Source organism: Vidua chalybeata, chromosome 20 (assembly GCF_026979565.1).
Source record: "Vidua chalybeata isolate OUT-0048 chromosome 20, bVidCha1 merged haplotype, whole genome shotgun sequence".
Lineage (NCBI taxonomy): Eukaryota > Metazoa > Chordata > Aves > Passeriformes > Viduidae > Vidua > Vidua chalybeata.
In genome coordinates this window covers 1,333,740-1,353,697 of record NC_071549.1, presented here as the reverse complement: position 1 = coordinate 1,353,697, position 19,958 = coordinate 1,333,740, and the positions used below count along the sequence as shown (strand labels likewise).

General features: G+C 48.0%; 1 protein-coding gene across 2 annotated transcripts in view; it reads left to right on the top strand.

The window, feature by feature from the left end:
- Positions 1-19,958, top strand: part of GALNT17 (polypeptide N-acetylgalactosaminyltransferase 17) — a 211,827-nt gene that overhangs the window by 36,823 nt on the left and 155,046 nt on the right. For both annotated transcript variants that reach the window (XM_053961173.1, XM_053961174.1), the window contains exon 2: positions 19,482-19,665. In XM_053961173.1, coding sequence (XP_053817148.1) covers positions 19,482-19,665 — 184 coding nt within the window. The remainder of the gene's footprint in view (positions 1-19,481; positions 19,666-19,958) is intronic.

Genomic DNA, 19,958 nt, shown 5'->3' with positions numbered 1-19,958 from the left:
GCTGTGTGTGTTTTATAGCTGGACTGTTCCTCCTTTGCCATTTACTTACATTTTATTTATACTTGCATTGTAAGGCCTGAAGCATTTGTGCCTCAAAAGACAAAATCCAGAGAGATGTACCACAAATTTATTGCTGGATAACCTTAAAGTGGGAAAATTGGCGGTGAGCTGTGGAAGGCATATGTTCTCCCTCTGCTTGGAGAGTCTCCTCAGCCTCCATCCTGGCTGTTTTGTGTGCCTGCCTGTGTGCCTGCCTGCTGCTTTTCCAGCACAGGGTGCAGAATCCAAACTTAATACAGAGAGGAATTAACAGCACTGTTCTACACCTGTAAATGTTTTATCCCCAGGCCCAAGTCAGGTGCTCAGAAAGAAGCAAGAAATTTGTGGTTCCTCCATTTGTCTTTGTTGCTGCTCCACCTAGCTGCCTTCAAGTGCTCACAGAATGCTGGAATATCCTGAGCTGGAAGGGACCCACAAGGACCATCCACTCCAGCCTGACCATTCCCCTGAGCCTGTCCTGTTCCTGGGTGTACTCCTGGTTCCTGGAAGTGCTCCTTTCCAGAAGTGAGAGGACTGAAAATGTATTTTTTAGGCGGGACTTTTGGGGTGTGACTGATGTCATGTTTGGGTTTCATAAGTTGGTTTTCTGTTCTACTGCTCTGCTTGGGGACACTGGGGAGTGACACTTGTGTGGCCAGAGTGCTTCCATGAGGGGCTGCACTCCCACATGCACAGCTTCCCAAAGCTGTGGCTTTTGAGAGGGAAATTCTCCCTGTTTTTTCAGGCCTAAGCAGTCTTAGCAAGTCTCCAATCTAAAAGTGATTTAGGCAATTTCTCCATATTTCTGTAGCATGTGTGACACACACAAAGGACTCGTAAAGGGTCACGGATCACTTGCCTCTAATTTTGGTGGTGGTGCAGGGGGGGAATTCCTTCTCTACCTTTAGCTTAGACAACTGGGGATTAAAAATAACCTCAGCCCAAGGAAATGAAGGATCCCAGGCTGTTGGGTGGGATTCAGAGTTATCCATCCAGAGGTATCATCCAGCCCTGATGGAAAGGAAGGGCCCACCAGACTCAGCCAGCCCCGTGGCTGGGTAACACTGAGCTCAGAACTTTGAGAGTTTTAATCCATGTGATTCCAAAGAGCTTTAGGCTCTTCCAGCTCAGCTGGCTGCACCCAAATGTCAGCTTTTGCACCTAACCCTGGGAACAGCCTCCTTAGGGTTTGATTTTCCCCCTTCCTCCGGTGACAGGACATTGCAGCCCCATGTTGTTAACTCCAGTGGGGCTTTGCAGAGCAGATGGTCTGGAAGAGTGGCGTGCTGGAAGTGGGCAAAAGCTGGCTTTATGGAGCTGCTGTTGATGGTTTGGGCCATGAGGTATTTGGTAGCTGCTGCCAACACATGGATTTTGTTTAAATTTCACAGAATAGGGAATCATGTGAATGAAAACATGATGTGCTTATTTTAGGCAGGGCAGCAGTGGCCACATTACTCTGAGTAGGGGATCAAACCTGAGAAGAAAAGTTACTGATTTTTTTTTTCCTGGCCATAAATGGTGATTCCCTGAAAACTTTTTCCAGAATCACTTTTTTTTTCTGTTACTAATAGCAGGAAATAGGACTTAGTATCTGATTACTAAGTCTAGGATATAGACTTATCCTTAAGATAGGATTAGGCCTTGTGTAATGATTTTCAGCTGTTTATTATTTCATGTGAGGAATGCATGGCCTAACCCAGAATTCAGAGTCAAGCTGAAGAAATGCCAGAAATATGTGCAGCAGGGTTTTGGTGGGTTTTTTTTTAACATAAAGAGGAAGTTAGATGCCTGTAATTGTCTGCAGAAAGTAACATGTGGGGAATTATGGGATGAGGGCCACAATGGCGCTGTATTTATTTCAGGGTCCATATGGGAAGCATTTCTCCTGCTGTTTTGTGGACAGACATTCCTGGGCAGCACAAACACCGTGGTGCTGAGGGGCTGGCACAGCCCACACACAGCCCCAGTGTTTGGGGTTTCATTGCCTCTATAAGGTAAGAGGTTGATGGAAGTGCTGGGGGTTGTAGGCATTAAGGTGTCTTGGTTTGAACAGACAGGTGTGTGCTAAGGAAGGCAGGAGTCTCCCCTGAAATGGAAAATGTAAACCCCGTTTCTATGAATTATTATAATTTTGAAATTAAGGGGCTCTCAGGCAAAGATATGGGAATAGGAATAACAGTTCTTGTTAGGAAAGAAATTAAAAAAAAAAAAACAAAAAAACCCAAATCAGTAATCCAAACAACATGCCAGAGTGAGAGCAGGCCCTGGCAGGCTGTGGGTCAGGCTGTGGCAGCAGTGCCATTCCATGGGGGCTCAGCCCTCCTGCAGTGCCAGCTGTGCTTCTGCTGGAGCAGGATCCTGGACAAGGCTGGAGTTTTCCTCTGAAGCTCCAGGGCTGCTGTGGATGGGCCTGGGCTCCCTCTGGGAATGCAGTGGAGAAGAAAGCTGCTCCTCTGGGAATGCAGTGGGCAAAGGCTGCTGTGCTGTTCCAAGGGCAGATTGGATCCAGGTAGGAATGCTTGGCTGCTCCCCTGGGTGGAACCTCTCCCCATGGGATGCTGGAATTTTCTCAGCCGTGCAGGGACACTCAGTGGCCATGAACAGAAGAGATCTCCTGGAGGGAGGATTGGTTGTGGGAGAGATAAAGAAAAGTGCCCCATGAACAGCAGAGAACTGCCCCAGCTCTGACAGATGGCAATAGAACATACCCCCCCAAACCATATCTTACAACCCAGGACATAAGGTGGAGAATAAGAGGAAGTTTTATTACAACACAAAGTCCAGTCAGCTCACATGAGGAGGTTCCATGAGCTCTCAGACAGTGATAACAAGAAATGGGGCATGTGCTCCTGAAAGTGTCCTGCTGGTGATTCACAGAATTATCCAAGTTGGAAAAGGTTCAAAGATCAAGTCCAGCCTTTGGCTGATCCCCAGCAGCCCTGAGTGCCTCGTGCAGTTGGATCCACCAGGCTCCTGCCTTCTCTCCACGTGTGTCCCAGGAGCAGGCAGCAGATGGGATTTGCTCCTGGAGGAGGAGCAGCTCTTCTCCCCAGCCTGGGGAGGGCGGGGAGGGATGTTCATTTTATAACACACTGGCAAGTGTTTAAAAATAAGTCAGCAGAGCAGCAGCCAGCATTGGCTGCAGATCAGAGTTTTGACATTGCAAAAGATAAAAGCAGATTTGGAAAAATTCTGTTCAGTCCTTGCAGTCTCAGCCGTGCAATAATCCCAGTCTCAAACACAGGGGAGTTTGTGGGGCTCCTTTGCTTTAGCACGAGCACACAGAGCCCTCAGGCCAGGTTCACCTCCCTCCTGAGGGTGATAAACTTGTGCTGATTAACTGAGTCTTGTCCCAGAGTCTTGCAGTCACCTTAAATATATTCATTTATTGCTGTTGTCATTAGTTATTTGTACCTGTGGTGTTTAGGAAACCCAGTCATGTATCAAGATCTCATTGAGTACAAATGAACAATAAAATAGCACGGTGCTTCACAGACCTTACAGTTAATGACTTAACTAATTACTGTAATTAATCTGTGGAAAATTGGGGAATTTGCCCTGGGACCTTTTGAAAAATTAGTAAACATATATTGTTCTTTTTTCTGTCAGATATTCTCATCCTGAGGTTTTTATCTGTGCTCTGGGTTACAGAAGAATAGCCGTGCTGGGACATCAAAGCACAGCCAAAAATGTCCATTTAGCCTTAATTTATGCAGAGTATCTTCCAGTGTCCCCTCCCCTCCCAGGCCTCTCCTTGGGCTGGCAGGATCTCTGCCTGTGCTGACAACTGGGGGGTTTGGGGTGTAGCACATGGGCTATTTCACAAGCCTTGGTCTGAAAACAATTGATCTTTGAGGCTGGTCTAGTTGAAATGAGCAGCACATCCCTTCCAAGCATGTATTGAAAATATGACAAATTATTTGGCCTAGAGGATGTGATACTGTCCTACTAAATGTATCCTCCTGAGAACCTGACCTTTAGAAAGAATGTTTTGTTGTTATTTTTTTAGCAAGATAATTTCTAGTACCACAAACTCCTGCCAGCCCCAGTTTGGAGCTGAAACCTTGAGCAGCACAAATACATTTATTACTTTTGTGCTGTATTTTTGTGTGTTCTATTTGTCCTGTCCTTCCCCCTGCAAAACAGAGGAAAAACCCAGTTCCAGCTGCTCCTTATCTGCCTGGTACCGAAATTAGAGAAGTGATGATGGACACAAGTGGGTAATGGGGGATTTGCCACAGAGAAAACTTTCCCTGGGTCAGAATTGAGATTCAGTAAATGCTCCCCTCCAAAAGCCCTAAGCTGCAGCAAACTGGTCCGTTTTAGATAAAAGGGATCTGTCTTAGGGCTCACTGAAGTGAGGGGAAGGACTCCCAGGGGGTCAGACTGCTCCAAAGCCATCTTAGCACCTCGAGTTCAGGAGTTCAGTTCTTGTTTTAATCCCTAAAGAAGGTGTGGACAGTAATTGCCAAGGCTGCAGTGCCTTCAGGTGCTGTCTCCATGCTCCCAGAACCCCCAGTGCGGGTTCTGAGGCTCAGAACTCACTTTTTTACTCATGCAAATGAACCAAATTGAACTAACCTAACGGCTCACTTTGAAGTTCCTGCAGAGCACAGCAGTGCATCAGGGTCACGGTTCTCCCTGCCTTTCCTTCAGGGAAACCTCACACAGAAACTCCAAATTTCAGATTTCAAAGCCCTGCAGTTTTTGTTTCAAGCCTGAATTGTAGTTGATGCCAAATCAGCACCAGCCCCTGAGCATGTTCATCTTAGTAGTTTGGACTCTGGGTTTCTGATGGTGATGTTTCCATCAATCATTTGAAATCTGAGGACAGGTGTATCCAGAGGAATAAATCCAGAGCATCCTGGCATTCCACTTAACCATGGATATGTAGAATTAAAGGATTTGGTACCCAGGTAGGCTGAAGTGAGAAGGGTCAGTTTTGAAGAAAAGGGGGATGAATGCTGCCATCAGCTGCTGTAATAGCCAGAAACACCAATATTCCCTCTCTGAGGGGAAAAAGGCACTCCAGCAGGTGAGGAGCACTAGAGGATGTTCCTGATGACCTCGAGCATGTGTAGGGGTGAGATGGCTGAGACAGGATGAGTGGATCGTGGTGTGAGAAAATTATACTCACTTTCAAAAAAAAAAAAAGAAGGTTTATTAAAACCTTATCAAAAATACAACAGAAGACTGAATAGAGAAAATAATACAGCACTGGGAACAAAGGATTCTATCACCATGTGCTCACCCACACAATGGAGGTTTCACCTTTTAACCCTTTAGCCCCTCCCAAAGTTCTGTCCATCGACTCCTCCTTCCCTGCCCAGTGCTGGAGATCACTGCCGGACATCCTGACTGGAGCTCAGCTGTTGCCATGGTAACGAGCCGACCCTCCCAAATGTCCCAAACCCAGGGCACCCCTGATAACAATGCAAGGGGGGAGAAACACAACTATAAATCTATAAAACTTCTCCTGACATATATACATGATATTTGCCTTTTAATTGAGAGAGTCGACCTTCCCTTTACTCATCTATAACAGTGGTACAGAAAGTGTAGGAGAAGGGGAGGGAAGGAAAAGGAAGGAAAAGGAAGGAAAAGGAAGGGCTGGCTGGTGCACAGGGCAGGATTTGGGAATGGGGATGGGCTGGAAGCCAATTACCTGTGGAGATGCAGGAGGGTTGTGAGCACAGGGTTATCACAGCAGTGACTGTGGGAAAGGGGAAGCAGGATGTGAATTTCTAGTGTGATGGGAAGCTTTACACTGGAAAAGCAGCACTGAAGTGCAAGTGCAATCCTGCAGTTGCATTCCACTGTGGAAGTGAGTACTGGAAACTCAAGATTTAAGCACAAAAGTTGCCTTTCCTCACTTCCTGCTCAACATTTGTAATTCTCTTTGAATTACAGATCCAAGTTGCTCTCAGGTGTTGTCCAAAGATGGGATATCCTTATCCCTAAACATGGAGAAGTGGATGTAAGGCTTGTGGTTTCTCTCTTGACCACCATCTGAAGCAGGAGCTGTTCTGCTCAGAAGTGAACAATTTCCCCAAGGACAACACAGTCTCTGCAGACTGGGGGGTGTGGAAGGCTTGGCCATGGCAAGAGGGAAGAAAAAAGTGGCACATCCTGGAAAGATGTCCTTAGGAAAGAGTGGGGGGAAAGAAATTATCCCCTTCAGGCCTCGAGTGAGTCAGGGGAGAGCGTGACACTGTCCCCACATAGGAAGGTGTCCCCATTTCAGATCCTCAGCTCCTGGTGTCTGTCCCAAGCTCCCAGTGAGGTCAGACTTTCATTCTCTGCTTGGACTTGTTCTCATCCTGGGGATTTTAAGCACGACCCTCCTCTTCTTAGGGCATCTTTTCCACAGCAGCTCCCAGGGCTGGTGAGCAGGGAGGGCATGGAGCTCTGGGTTTGGCAGGTCGATGTCCACTGAGGCTGCATTTTCTAGAGAGCAGCAGATTCCTGCTAAACCTGACCTGCAAAGGCAGGGAGCTGCTAAATGAGGTTGCTGACCCTGGGTATTGTACAACAACACTTTTTGTTCCACTCTTAACTACTTCAATTTGCTGAAGGGTGAGGAGGACCAGCTTTGGCAGGTGGGTGTTAGTTGTGTTCCTCAGGGAGGTGGAAGAGGGAGGGGAGGATATAACTCACTTAAAGCTGTTGCAAGATGCTCCCCAAATTGTTTAAGATTATTGGTTTGGGAATTAATTAAAATGTGGCCTTAACAATTTGTGTTTCTTCCTTCCTGTCTAGGGCAAGCAGTGGGAAGGCATTCAGAGGTTTTTTTAACTGTAAATATCAACACTAAAAGAGTCAATGCCTGTGAGCTGGGGAGCTGCAGGTTTACTCTTTAGCAGTTTTTAGGGGGGAATTAATTAGTATTCATGGGAACCTGGAGGGAGTCTTGGGCCTGATCTTGGCTGCCCCTGGGCAGGTCAGAGGATGGGCAATGCTGGGGTCAGGAGGGGACTGAGGGCAGCAAGGACTGAAGTGTTCAGGGGATGTGGTGTGGAAGAGACTGGAACTCAAAGGGATGGAAGTCAGATGGAGGCAGAATGGAAGGACAAAAGAAGGAAGTGTGTGTTGGAGGGCTGGGAGGGTGGGAAGGAGAATGGAGATGACGAGTGTGCTCGCCTGGGAAGTTGTGGGTGTTTGCTAAGTGGCAAATACAGGGCAGCTCCTCCAGACCAGAGGTTTGTCAAAGGCCATGTTTTGCGAGTCCCCTTTGCTTTCTGGTCCCCAAGGGAAAAATGCAGTGGCAAGTGTGACTGTCCTGACACTGGTGGCACTCCCCAGGATGTCTGGGGATCTCTTCCACAGGGCAGGAGGCTGAGGGAGGCCCATGGGGACAACCACACACCTGGGTGTGAGCGATCCACCTCTGGGGCTTCTTATCGTTGAACACCTTGCTCTCAAGAAACGCCTCCAGACACTCCTCTTTGGCTAAAAATGGGATCCTGTGAAATCCTGCAGCGGCTGAGGCTCTCTGGGTTTACCTGGTCCTTCCAGATCAGCCACGGAGCCACCAGGGCTTGGCTCTCAGAACAAGGTGTCCAAAGCACAGTGGTCAGTGCTCAGGTATCACCTGTCACTTGCTGTGGTCACTCCACAGGGAGGGGCCTCTGGAGGAAACCCCCCTGCCATGGCAGGTTCTCTAATTTCCTTTCTCTAATTTTCTAAGAAATCAGGTTCTATCTGTAAACACTAATCCTCAGCTAAGTCACCTTGGGTGAGTTATTTTCTGTGTTTGACATCTAGATAAGGAGTGAGGTGTGTTTTCTCCTGAGTTCTCTGGGAGCCCCAAGCACAATGGGTCTGAGACCCTATTGTACTGTGTACCCTGTTGTACCGAGTGTTCTACAAAAGGATCAAGGACAGTCCTACTGCAGGTAGCTGAAACTCCCAGTCCTATATTTAGCTGCCTCTCAGGAGTGCTTCGAGCGTTAATTATGTTTTTAAAGCACTTAGTGCCTATCATCAGAAGCTCTCTATAGAAACATGGAGTTAAACAGTCACAGATCTGGGGCCTCTTCAGAACTGTTCCCGACACAGAGCAGCGTAACCAGTCACAGATGTGCGTGGATGGTGCATGCAGAGCTCCAGGCTCACTCCTTGAGGCAAAGCAGTTCAGCTCATGCTTTCCTGGAGCACTTGAGTGGTTTCAGCGAGCTGGGGTTGGTAGCAGAGTCCTTGAATGCACACAGAGCTCTTCCTCCCCCACACAGAGACTGAGTCACACTGGGACAGTCCCAGGTTTTTGTCCAGGAGGTGTCTGTTGTGCTCCTGTGCTCATTCCAACAATGGATCCATTACGTAAAGCACCCTGGGTCCATGGCTGCTGTGTTTGTCAGGAGAGTGCAGCTGTGTGCAGGAATAAAGGCATTGCAGTGGAGAATATTTCTCTCTGATGACCAAATTAGCTCCTTTATTTCTGGCTTTGGCTGTGTCACCCCTACGGCCCATTGGCAGAGCACAAACAGATGGAAGGAGTTTGAAGAGCACAAGCACTCTCTGGGGTGCCCTGTATGTGTGTGAGAGCATGGAGAGCACACCCCAAAACCAGCAGTAAATGGGCTTGGGCACTGAGGGAGGACAGTGTCTGAGCACAGAAGTTAAATGCACCAAGCAAACTCCTGCCAAATGGACTTTCTTGACTTTAAAAAGTAATTAGTGAGTTCACAGCTCAGTAAAATGCAGTTAGTTGGGATGTGGCTTATACATACTTGCTAAAGATGCACTTGTCAACTCAGAATTTCTCTCTCTGCAGCTATGTTCACGTCATAATGACATCCTTTTTCTGGGAAAGCCAATTTTGGGCAGTGTCATCCCTTCTCTAATCTGTTGGTCTTTACAGATTGAGCACATTCAAGGTAGCCCAGGGAGGGATTATTTGGATCAAAGGGCTCCTTTGGAGAAACCTGGAAATGTTCTGAGGGCCCCTGTGCCGTGTGGTGCTGCTCAGGGTTCAGTCCCACAGACCCTTTTTGTCCAGAGGTGCCCAGCCTGTCTCAGTGACCTGGAACTCTGCTTGGGCCGTGGGTTACAAACACCACCAGTGAGTTCCTCCCTTCCCAGACTTCAGGAGAGGGAAACAGGGAGGCCTCTGTAGGGTTTTACAGCCTGAGAGGTGTTTTGGTGACCATCTGCAGTTTGTGCCTCCCCCAGGACTCTGTGAGGAGGTGCCCTGTGCACGGGGCTCACACAATTGTGTAACCTCCCACATACCCACAAAACTGAGCCCAAAACCTGAGCAGCCACTTCTGTATTGATGATGTCTGCACTTACACTGTGGTATTTCCTAATTTCTTATCTTGCCAAATGGCAGCAATTTTTCCCTTTCCAACAGGCCAATCTATACAGAGAGGAAATGTTTTCAGAAGGAAAACAGGAGTGTGCACTAGAGGAAACCACAAACACTAACAGCTTGCTATAGAGACACGGTCTGGAAATAACAGATTCCTTGTGAAAATAAAAATGCTAAATATTATTTATAACCTTTGAATGGGGTTCAAAAACTGTTTGCTTGTGTTTTTGTGGGTTTTGTTCTTTTCCTGCTTCCATACTTGCTCCTGTGGTTCTGCTCCTCTCCCTGGAGTAGTCCCATCACACTGCAGGTGCTGCTCCAGTCACAGCTTCTCTGGGACAAGATGGATTTAAGAAATCCTTGTTTTCCCACCTTTGGCTGTGTGGTTTTGGGCTGGCACTGAAGTTTGACGTCTCTGTGCCCAAGCAGCAGCTCTGCCTGGAAGCAAACATGTTGTGATGGAGGTGGGAATGGAGTGTATTACTCAAAGAACTGAAATTTTGCACTGGAGGATAAAAGCAGCAATGAAAGCTCAACAAAAAGTTTGCCTGAGCCTGGAGTGGCGGAGGGAGTGACTACCTGGGGATGAGCAGTTTGCAGTTTGGCCTCAGAAATCACTGCCCAAGCATAAATGTGAGGGCTGATGTTTTGTTGCTGAGGATGGAAGAGTTTGGGAATTCCTTAAAATGCCTTACTAAAGATGTTTCCAGACTCTTCCATCCTCAGCAGCAAAATGGTTTGGGTTGAAAAGGACATGTGAAGATCATCTTGTTCCAGTGGTCACTCAAAGTCCCATCCAGCCTGCCCTTGAAGACTCCCAGTAATGGGATATCTGTGATTTTCCTGGGCAAAGAGCTGCTCCTGCCACGGTCCCTGAGCAGCCTGGCATGTAGGAAGGAGTGTGTCCTGCCAGAGCGATGTCCTGGCAGCTCAGAGAGGAGAGCAAGGTAAGTTCTCCCTTGCTTGAATTGCAGCCTGCCTCCTAAAAATAAAGCTGCAGGTAATTGCTTAATTCATCACCCAAATGGGCCCTTGGGTGAGCAGTGTAAATATGCAAGGTTGCTTTTGCCCTTGGCCTTGCTCCCTGGAGCTCCTGTGTCCCAAACTGTCCCACAGGCACTGAGCCAGGCACATGTCTGGGAACGTTCTGGGGGCTTCAGCAAAGTCCACCAAGTGCAGAGCTTGCACTCAGGTGTGTGGAGAATCAATACCCCATCAGCTGCGTGGAGCAGGGACCTTGTCTGTCTTTGGAACAGTGCCAGGCCCTGCATTGATCTTTGAAGTTACTGGACTGTGTCAGACGTGTAAAGTCAGGTCCTGCTGTGGCTTATGCTATATGGCCTTGGTAGCTGCTCATACACACTCCTCTTAGGACACTCCATCAGGCTTCAGCTCACTGTGTTCCCTCCCAGCAGATGGATGGCTGGGCAAAGCTCTCAGTGTGGCTCCTTCCCCAGGCTGCTGTCAGGGTGAGGAGAGCTCGTCCACACTCCTCTCACAGAGCAGCAGCAGCCACATGCCCGGAGCCCCTCTGGTCCTGCAGCCTCAGAAGGGGACTCCAGGCTTGTGGCTGGGCTGGAGCAGCTCCCCTGGCAGGGGCTTGGTGTCTGCGGACGTGTCTTGGTTGGAAAAGACAGGTGTCTGCTAAGGAAGGCAGGAACCTTCCTTGAAATGGAAAAAGTAAACCCCCTCCCTCTGAATTATTACAATTTTGAAATTAAGGGGCTCTCAGGCAAAGATATGGGAATAGGAATAACAGTTCTTTACTAGGAAAATTAAAAATGCAAATGCAATAGTTCTAACAAACAAAATAAAATTAAAGAAAAGAAAAACCAATGAAAAACCAACAAAAAACCAAACCACTGCCAGAGTCAGAGCAGGCCCTGGCAGGCTGTGGGTCAGGGCAGTGGCAGCAGTGCCATTCCATGGGGGCTCAGCCCTCCTGCAGTGCCAGCTGTGCTTCTGCTGGAGCAGGATCCTGGACAAGGCTGGAGTTTTCCTCTGAAGCTCCAGGGCTGCTGTGGATGGGCCTGGGCTCCCTCTGGGAATGCAGTGGGCAGAAAGCTGCTCCTCTGGGAATGCAGTGGAGAAGAAAGCTGCTCCTCTGGGAATGCAGTGGGCAAAGGCTGCTGTGCTGTTCCAAGGGCAGATTGGATCCAGGTAGGAATGCTTGGCTGCTCCCCTGGGTGGAGCCTCTCCCCATGGGATGCTGGAATTTTCTCAGCCATGCAGGGACACTCAGTGGCCATGAACAGAAGAGATCTCCTGGAGGGAGGATTGGCTGTGGGAGAGATAAAGAAAAGTGCCCCATGAACAGCAGAGAACTGCCCCAGCTCTGACAGATGGCAATAGAATGTACATCTGCAGCCCAAGACAGGAAGGGGAGATGGCCCAACAGGCCTGGAGGGAGGAGCCTGTGAGCATTTTGTCTGCAGAGTGATGGTGGTGGGGACAGAGGTCCTGGAATTAACCTGAGCTCAGGCTGCTGATGGCAGTGCCTCACCAAGGGCTGTTTCAGCCATGCAGATCTGGTTGTGGCGCCTTGGATGAAGCTGCTGTCCTGCTGTGCTGTGCTGGGGACCTGCTCTGCTCTGTGGGCATCTGTTCTCTCCCTGCTTGGGTCTCCTCACTGGTACCTGGCTGTGCTGGGGAGGCCCTGGCACAGAGCAGCTGTGGCTGCCCCTGGATCCCTGGCAGTGCCCAAGGCCAGGCTGGACAGGGCTTGGAGCAGCCTGGGACAGTGGAAGTTGTCCCTACCATGGCAGGGGTGGGGATGAGATGAACTTTAAAGTCCCTTCCAACCTAAACCAGTATGCTGGGTGCTCTCCACAGAGTCCCCTCCCCTCTCTGCGGGTCTCCTGTGCTTTGTCACTGCTTTCTGGGCATGGAGGTGCTTTGTGGAGATGTGTGCCACTGGAACAGACCAGGGAGCAGCTGCTGGGAAGGTTGCTCTGGACAGTTCTGACCAGCTCATGCAAATACCTTGCTGTGTGGTGCTGGGGAAATGCTTGTGCCTGAATCCCAGGAATATGAATCCTTGAAAGCAGCCCTTAGGCAGGGCTTACTAAAGGCAGTTCTCTGAAGTTCTTTGACATCTCAGGTGTGGTGTAGTCAGCTCTCTCACTAAATCATCTTAGTGATGGTTTTGATCCTGATTTTCCTTTTTGATACACACTGTGATCTACTCCTTTTTGCCTCTTTTTCCTCCCATTTCTCCAGTATTTCCAGAATGTGACAGTCCCCTATGTTAGTCAGAGGTATAAATCTGCATTTGTGTCATAACATGCATGTGAGATTGCTGCAACAAACTCCTTTCTTTACCTTTTCTGCAAATCCCCTTCATCCCTTCATGCTCCCAGATCCCAGGCTGTTAGCCAGAATTCCCAGGCAGCTGCTGGTGCTGTGGATGTGAACAAACATGATGGGCAGTGGGCTGGAACCGGTCATTTTGGGACAAACCTGTAACAGCTGTAAGGGATTGGCTTCTTGAGTGGAGTTTCCCCTTTGAGAGGGGCAGCAGCAGAACACAACTGGGAAGGGGGGGCTGTACCCACAGGGAAGGGCATTCCTCTCACTGTTAAACTGCCAGGAATGCTTCACATGTGTCCAGGTTTTCCCTGGGATATGAATCACCTTCAGGCTTGTCTCTTGTGTCTGAACAAGGTCTCTGTGCCTGAGACTCCCATGGCAGCAGTGCCTGCTCTCCCTGCTGAGCTGCAAAGAGCTTTCTTTAGCCCATGGGTTTCTGCTCTGCACCAGCTCTGCTGCCAAATTCTGCTTTTCTCAACAAGTTATTTTATCAATGTGAGCAGAGTGGTAAATGCCACTATTTTTGGACTTTCAGGGAGGACAGAGTGATGTCCAAGCTCTTTCACCAGTCCCAGGTGTTGGAACCAAATAAATCATTCCTCAGAGCTAAACAGCCTTGGCCTGGGGAAGGATTTCTGTTGTTTTGTGCCGGGGGCAAATCTTGATTGGGGAATTATCATTTGGAAGCAGAACCTGGTAGTGTAATAGGCTAAATAGGCTTTGACATTGTCCTGATGACTTCGTTGTCCTTGCTCTGGGTGCTGATCCTCCCTCTGGCTCTGAAAGTAATTTTGCTCTGTTTCTATTTCTACATTGATAAGAAAACTTTATTTTTTAATCCTAGTGTGTATGGACCTGTAAATATAGATTTGTGTTTAAACATTTCAAACACTGAGACTGCGGGCCTGTGCAGTGACTCTGCTCCCTTCTCCATCCTTTCCAAGGAGTGCAAGGTGGGCAGAAACCTGGACATAGTCTGACTGTTCCCATAATGATGTAAGCACAGCTGGGTTTAAAACATTCTTCTACAGGTCATCATCTAATCTAAGCCTAAATCAGAGTATCCCAGAGTGGTTGTGTTGGAAAGGGAGCTTAAAGCTCATCTCATTCCCCCATGCCATGGCCAGGGACACCTTCCACCAGACCGGGGTGCTCCAAGCCCCATCCAGCCTGGCATTAAAAAGGTTATATTATTATATATATTTGAAAATGAGCTGTGCCCATCCTGGTTTTGGTCCTTGCCTGGCTGGGCTGCAAGAAAATGTGTTCAATTCCCTCACCCCTACCTGTCACAATTGTTTAAGTGAAATCTTAATGCTCTGTTGGACAAATTCATTTCAGCCAGAATTATTCACATAATTTTTCATAGGCAGGAGCTTTTTCAGAGATGCAATATGTTGGAGTACAGGTGAAATACGCTCTATTTTCAGTTTGTATCTGCTAAAATCCCTGCTTGCCAAGCCTGGGCTCATTCATCTGCTGCTTTTTCTGAGTTCTCATTTGTCATTCAGTGTGAAGGCAGAGGGTGGGAGTTTTTGTGACCCCCCCATTTCTGAAAGTTATCATGCTCATGGTAATCTCTGCAGTAAACCAACACTTCATTTGCATGGTAAAGGACACCAGGCAGCTCTGTGCATTCCTGCACTAGGGGAGATGTCCTGATATGCTAAAATCCAGCTCCTGGAAAAGGACTGTCCAGTGGAAGGGGAAGCACTGACCCTTTAGCTGCAGCATCTGATTTGGGGGATAAATTTTTGATAAGTAGTCAGCCCCAGGAAAAATAAATGTAGGATGTACAGTGAATGGAATTGTACAGGGTTCAGGGGAATACTGGTTTTTCACTGGGATCTAGTATTTAAGATCATTTTTAAACTTTATATATCTATTTTTTCCCCAGGAGAAAGCAAACTCTAATTTTCTGATCCCTTTACTTTTAGTTTCCCCTGCAGGAGTATGAGGATGCTTTGGGGAGGCAGTGACAGCAAAGGAAGCTGACTTCGTATTCCCTGCACAGTTGTGTTTGTATTCCCTGCACAGTTCCCACAGCCCTGTGGCAGCACAGGGTTCCACAGGTGTAACCTGCAGCCACAGGAATGGGAGTTATTTACCCTAATAACAACAGGTCTCAGCAGGTCTGGCTAAAATTGTGTAAAAACTGCTGCAAGGAGAGAAAATCCCATGCCCCAGGTTGCACCAGGGCTGCAAAGGAAAATTGGTGCCTGTTCTTCTGCAAATCCCCCTTATTGTTAATGAGCCCTCCCTTTAATAGCCTGTGTTTGCAGTGATCAGCAGGACAGCACTAAAGGCTTCAGCAGTCCCCATAATCTCCAATATTCCCTGGGACATTCTGCCCCTTGTAGCAGTTCTGGTTTCTCACACACTGCCCTGAGAGCCTCTCTGGGTGTCCCCTGTCTCTGGCTCCTCTGCAGGTCACACACCCCACATTGGACATTTACCTCCTTGGTTTGGCTTTTCCCCAGGTCAGAAATTCCCTTCTGGCCTTCAGCTCTCTGGCTGATGTAGGCCAGGAACAACCATCCCTGTGAGAGCTCTTGGGGCTGAAAACTCCACTGTGCTTCACTGAGTAAGAGCTCTGCTTTGCAGAGATATCGACTTTAATTTTGCTTTATGGTTCCCGTGTTTTCCAGTACAATTTCAGTATTAATTATTCCTTCTGGAGAAGAGGGGCTTCAAGTTCCTCTTCCCTGCTGGAATGTGGCTTCCACCCTGAGCTGTACCTCATGCTGCAAGAGATACAGATATGGAAAGATGCAGCTAAAAAAAATTGCTTTTCCAGAAATCTTTCCTGTATTAGAATCCCAGAAAGGTTTAGGTTGGAAGGGACTTGGAATGCCATCCCATCCCACCCCTGCCATGGCAGGGACACCTCCCACTGTCCCAGACTGCTCCAAGCCCTGTCCAGCCTGGCCTTGGGCACTGCCAGGGATGCAGGGGCAGCCACAGCTGCTCTGGGCACCCTGTGCCAGGGCCTGCCCACCCTGCCAGGGAACAATTCCTTCCCAATATCCCATCCGTCCCTGCCCTCTGGCAGTGGGAGGCATTCCCATTGTCCTGTCCCTCCATCCCTTGTTCCCAGTCCTTCTCCAGCCCCCTGGGACCCCTTTAGGTCCTGCAAGGTTGATATTTTCCTTCAGCACCCATTTCTCAGAAATGTCTTTTCATTTCAGGGCTCTTCCTTCTTCCCCAGCACCACCCCCCACATCACAAGTTTCCTCAGCTGAGGGTTGTATGGGAGGGTTAATGGTTTCCTTCATCCAGGCTGACGTGGAGCCAAAAGCTTTTCCCCCCTTCCCCCCTTTCCTGGGGAGCCTTTGGAAATGAAGGCTGCAAATCACATTAGATTGTATTTCACTAAAGGCTTTCTCTGTCCTAGAAAATTCCTTCCTCCTCCCGAAATACACTCAGCTTAAGAAGAGACTAATATATTTACTCTAACTGTGCTCAGTCTAGGAATAATTTTGCTGTAGAGATTAAATTTTTATATCATCTTGAAGAAAACCAACTCCTGCCAGTCCCCAGGGATCCCCTGTCTGGCTGTTCCAGCAGGAGGGGCTCAGATCTTGGCAGCTCCAAGTGGTGTCTTGCTTTTTCTTTTCCCTTCTATTCCTGCAGTACAATAGCAATATATTCCATTTGTTCCAAAGTTCAGAATTTTTAGGAGATTTTGAAAAATAAATAATCCTGTTTTAGCTTTGGGTGAGCAGGCCTTTGGGATGAGTGAAGCTTGTGGCTGCTCAGAGCTCTGATCTGCACCAACACCTCATCTCTGTGCAGCCTGTTCCCATCTCCTGAGCTTGCAGAATTCCCTAGGGGCTGAATTCACTCCAAAGATGAAGATTTTTGGTGGGGATTAATGCTGTTTATCACTACAGGTAGGCTGGAGCAGGCATCAGGAGAGACTTTCTGGCAGAGGTTCAGCACTTCTGCTTTGTGCCTGCCCAGAATGATTAAGGATTTGCTCTGTGACTTGAGAACAGTCCTAACTCTTTACTTTTATCCTTTTCTTTGGGGAAATGAGCTGATGGCACCATGCTCTTTCCCTTTTTTTGCTCATGCTGTCTCTGTGTGTCACTTCTGGCCCTTCCAGGCCAATTCCAAGCAGGTTTCGTGGAATCCCAGAATATCCTGAGCAGTCACATGGGCTGGGCTCAGGATAATTCCTGAAGTTACAGCAAAGGCACCCCAAGTTCACAGAAAGGTGCCTGAAAATGTGGTGAATAAAAGCCAATGAATGGATTGACTGGATGAGGATGTGCTGTCACCATTTGTGTTCAGTTCTGCCCCTCCCGAGGCACCTTTGCAGCCAGCTGGAAACAAATTCCTTCCTCTTCTGTTTGGACATGAATTGTCCTCCTCACCAAATGTTCTTGACTCTTGCTTGGAGCGCCACACACCAGAGTGGCATTCCTGAACTCTCCCAACAGCCTGGGCTGGAGAGGAAATGTTGAACCAGCTCAGAGACAGACAGGGGATCCTGCCTGGCACACCCCACCTGGCAGTGTTCATCTCCATGACTCTCCTTGCAGGTGCTCTCCTGCAAGGCAGGATGATGGGCTCATGGTGGTGCCCTGCCCAGCACAAATGGATCCATGTGATTGATTTCTTTGGTTAGATGATGTTGGTTTATCAGCATTTACCACCTTAAAGTAGTAGAAAGACAGAAGGTGCAGAAATGAACTGAGTGAGCAGAGAGAAATGGGTGCTGGGCTCTGTCCCCCAGGCTGGCGTGGCCTCAGTGATTGGTGGTGTTCTGAGCACTGTGGGAGATTCCTCACCTCGAATTCCAGGTCCTTCACTGAGGTGCTGTGCTTGGGAGCACAATTCCCTCACCTGAGCCAGAGATAAGAACCTCTGGAGACTGGCTGGGATCTTGCTGGGGATGGATTAGCCTTGGAGGGATCTTCCTTCTCTGCTGCTTAGAGTGTGGAGCTCTGGGACAAGCCTTGGTGTCAGAGTTAATGATCTGTTATCAGGTTGTTGGTAATAACCTGAGCTTGTGATTTTAAAGCCTGCTTTTAACAGAGCCAGGTCCTGGGATGTCCATGGTTCCCACATCCCCCTGAGTGTCCTCCTGCCCCCCTCAGAAAGTCCCCACTTCCCTCCTCACAGGTGTGTGGCTTCAAAGCACAGAAAGTAAAAGCACTGGGGCAGGGAGAAATGTGTTCAAAGGAATCAAGAAAAGCAAAATTTATCTTTAAAAGCAAACTGGGAGATGCTGAGGGTTCCTGGAGTGGAACCACTTGGGGTTGGGAAGTTCACGGAGTGATCTGCTGAGCTTCTGCAGGCCACAAAGTGCCACCCATCCCAGCCTGCCTGAGGGATCCCCTGGCTCCTGCTCAGCCTGGAGCTGGGAAAGGCAGCCTGGATGTGTGATCACAGCCTGGGGCTCCTGGCAGCTGATTTGTTCTTATTGTCCTCAGATAAAATCTAATCAGTGTGGTCAGACGGGCTCTGATACAGCAGGGAAGGATGTTGGGAGCTTCCTTGTCAGAAGGAATAATAATAATAACAACAACAATAATAATAGTAGTAATAGTAATAATAATAATATCAACAATAATTATGATGATAATAGTAATACTAACCTTAATTTTTCCAACTGTGATTTACATTCCCAGCCCATTTTTTCCTGTCTCTTAATGCTACTTTTTGAGGAAAAAAAAAATACTTAAATCTATGAGCAGGCAGGAATGTTTTGTCCAGGACAATGGAAGTCAGTGGTAGGTTTGGGAGCTGGACCATCCTTAAGGTTATTGTCCCTTCAAAAGCTTCAGAGGTGACAAAATCTGTCCTGTTTTCAGGCAGGGCTCTGCCATTGAAACAATGGGAATATACCCTGGTGTCTTTCATTATAAAAAAACCAAACAGACAAAAAAGCAAACCAAAATCCATCATTATTATTTTTGTGTTTCTGACAAAAAGAGAGTGAGTCTCTGCTAATGAAAAATATTTAAATTCCAGGTATCCTATCTAATAAATAATAACATGAGCAAGGACTTGGCTTCCTACAGCCACCACCAAATCATCCATGGAGCTCTTTATGTGCAGCTCATTTTGAACTTTGCCTATTTCCTTCAGCTATGCAGATATAAATAAATAATTCCCCTTGATAAGGGTCTAGGAACACTGTACTTTAAAAGATAAGAAAGGTTTGAGGGGAAATTGTTTTTAAATCCCTGCCATTTGTATGCTGTTCACTGTTCATACTGAGCAAAAATTCATTCAGCTGGCACTTAACCAGCCCTGTTTTATTCCTGCTCTGTGTTCAACCTATCCTTCTCCTGGGGACATCTAACCTTCCATGTAATTACCTCTGAGAGTGGGCAGGAGGCCTGAATAACCTCCCCACCAGCTGAATAAATGCACAGATCCTGGGACAGGTTATCAGCTGCACACCAGGGGCAGGGCTGGCAGGAGCAGTGTGCCTGAGCCCTGTGTAAGGAATTGCAAGACTTGAGTCATTTTTATTCCAGCATTGGGCCAAAGAAGGAGGACATGGAATGTCTGCAAAAAAACCAACCCAAACCAGCCAGGAACCCAAATCAACCAGGATTTTTAGAGTTTGTTTTTTTTTTCCTTTGGGAGTTGGAAAAAAAAGCAATGGGTTTTACCAATGATGGGTTTTACCAAAAATGGGTTTTACCAATGATGGGTTTTACCAATGATGAGTTTTACCAATTATGAGATTTACCAGGGATGGGTTTTGCCAATGATGAGTTTTACCAAAAATGGGTTTTACCAGGGATGGGTTTTTCCAGGGATGGGTTTTACCAGGGTGTTGTGTTTGTTTTCCCCCCAGGTCTTTCCAAGTCCCTTGGTCTCATTGAGGGCTATGGTGGCCGTGGCAAGGGTGGCCTCCCAGCCACTCTGTCGCCTGAGGAGGAGGAGAAAGCCAAGGGACCCCATGAGAAATATGGCTACAACTCCTACCTCAGTGAGAAGATTTCCCTGGATCGTTCCATCCCGGATTATCGCCCCACCAAGTAAGTGCCAGGGGCTCCAGGAGGGAATGTTTGTGTTCAGGAGTGTTGGTGCTTTCCCAGTCAGGTTTGGTGCTGCTGGCTCTTCCCTCGTCATTCACAGGGCCCTGCTCAATGATGAGAAACTGGAGTGGCTGGGCTGGAGTGAGCTTATGGAATCACAGAACCACTGAAACCCTCAAAGGTTATTGAGTCCAACCATTCCCCAGCGCTGCCAAGGCCACCACTGGTGTGTGTCCTCAAGTGCCACATAACAGAGCTGTTAAACCTCTGCAGGGATAGAGATGCACTGCTCT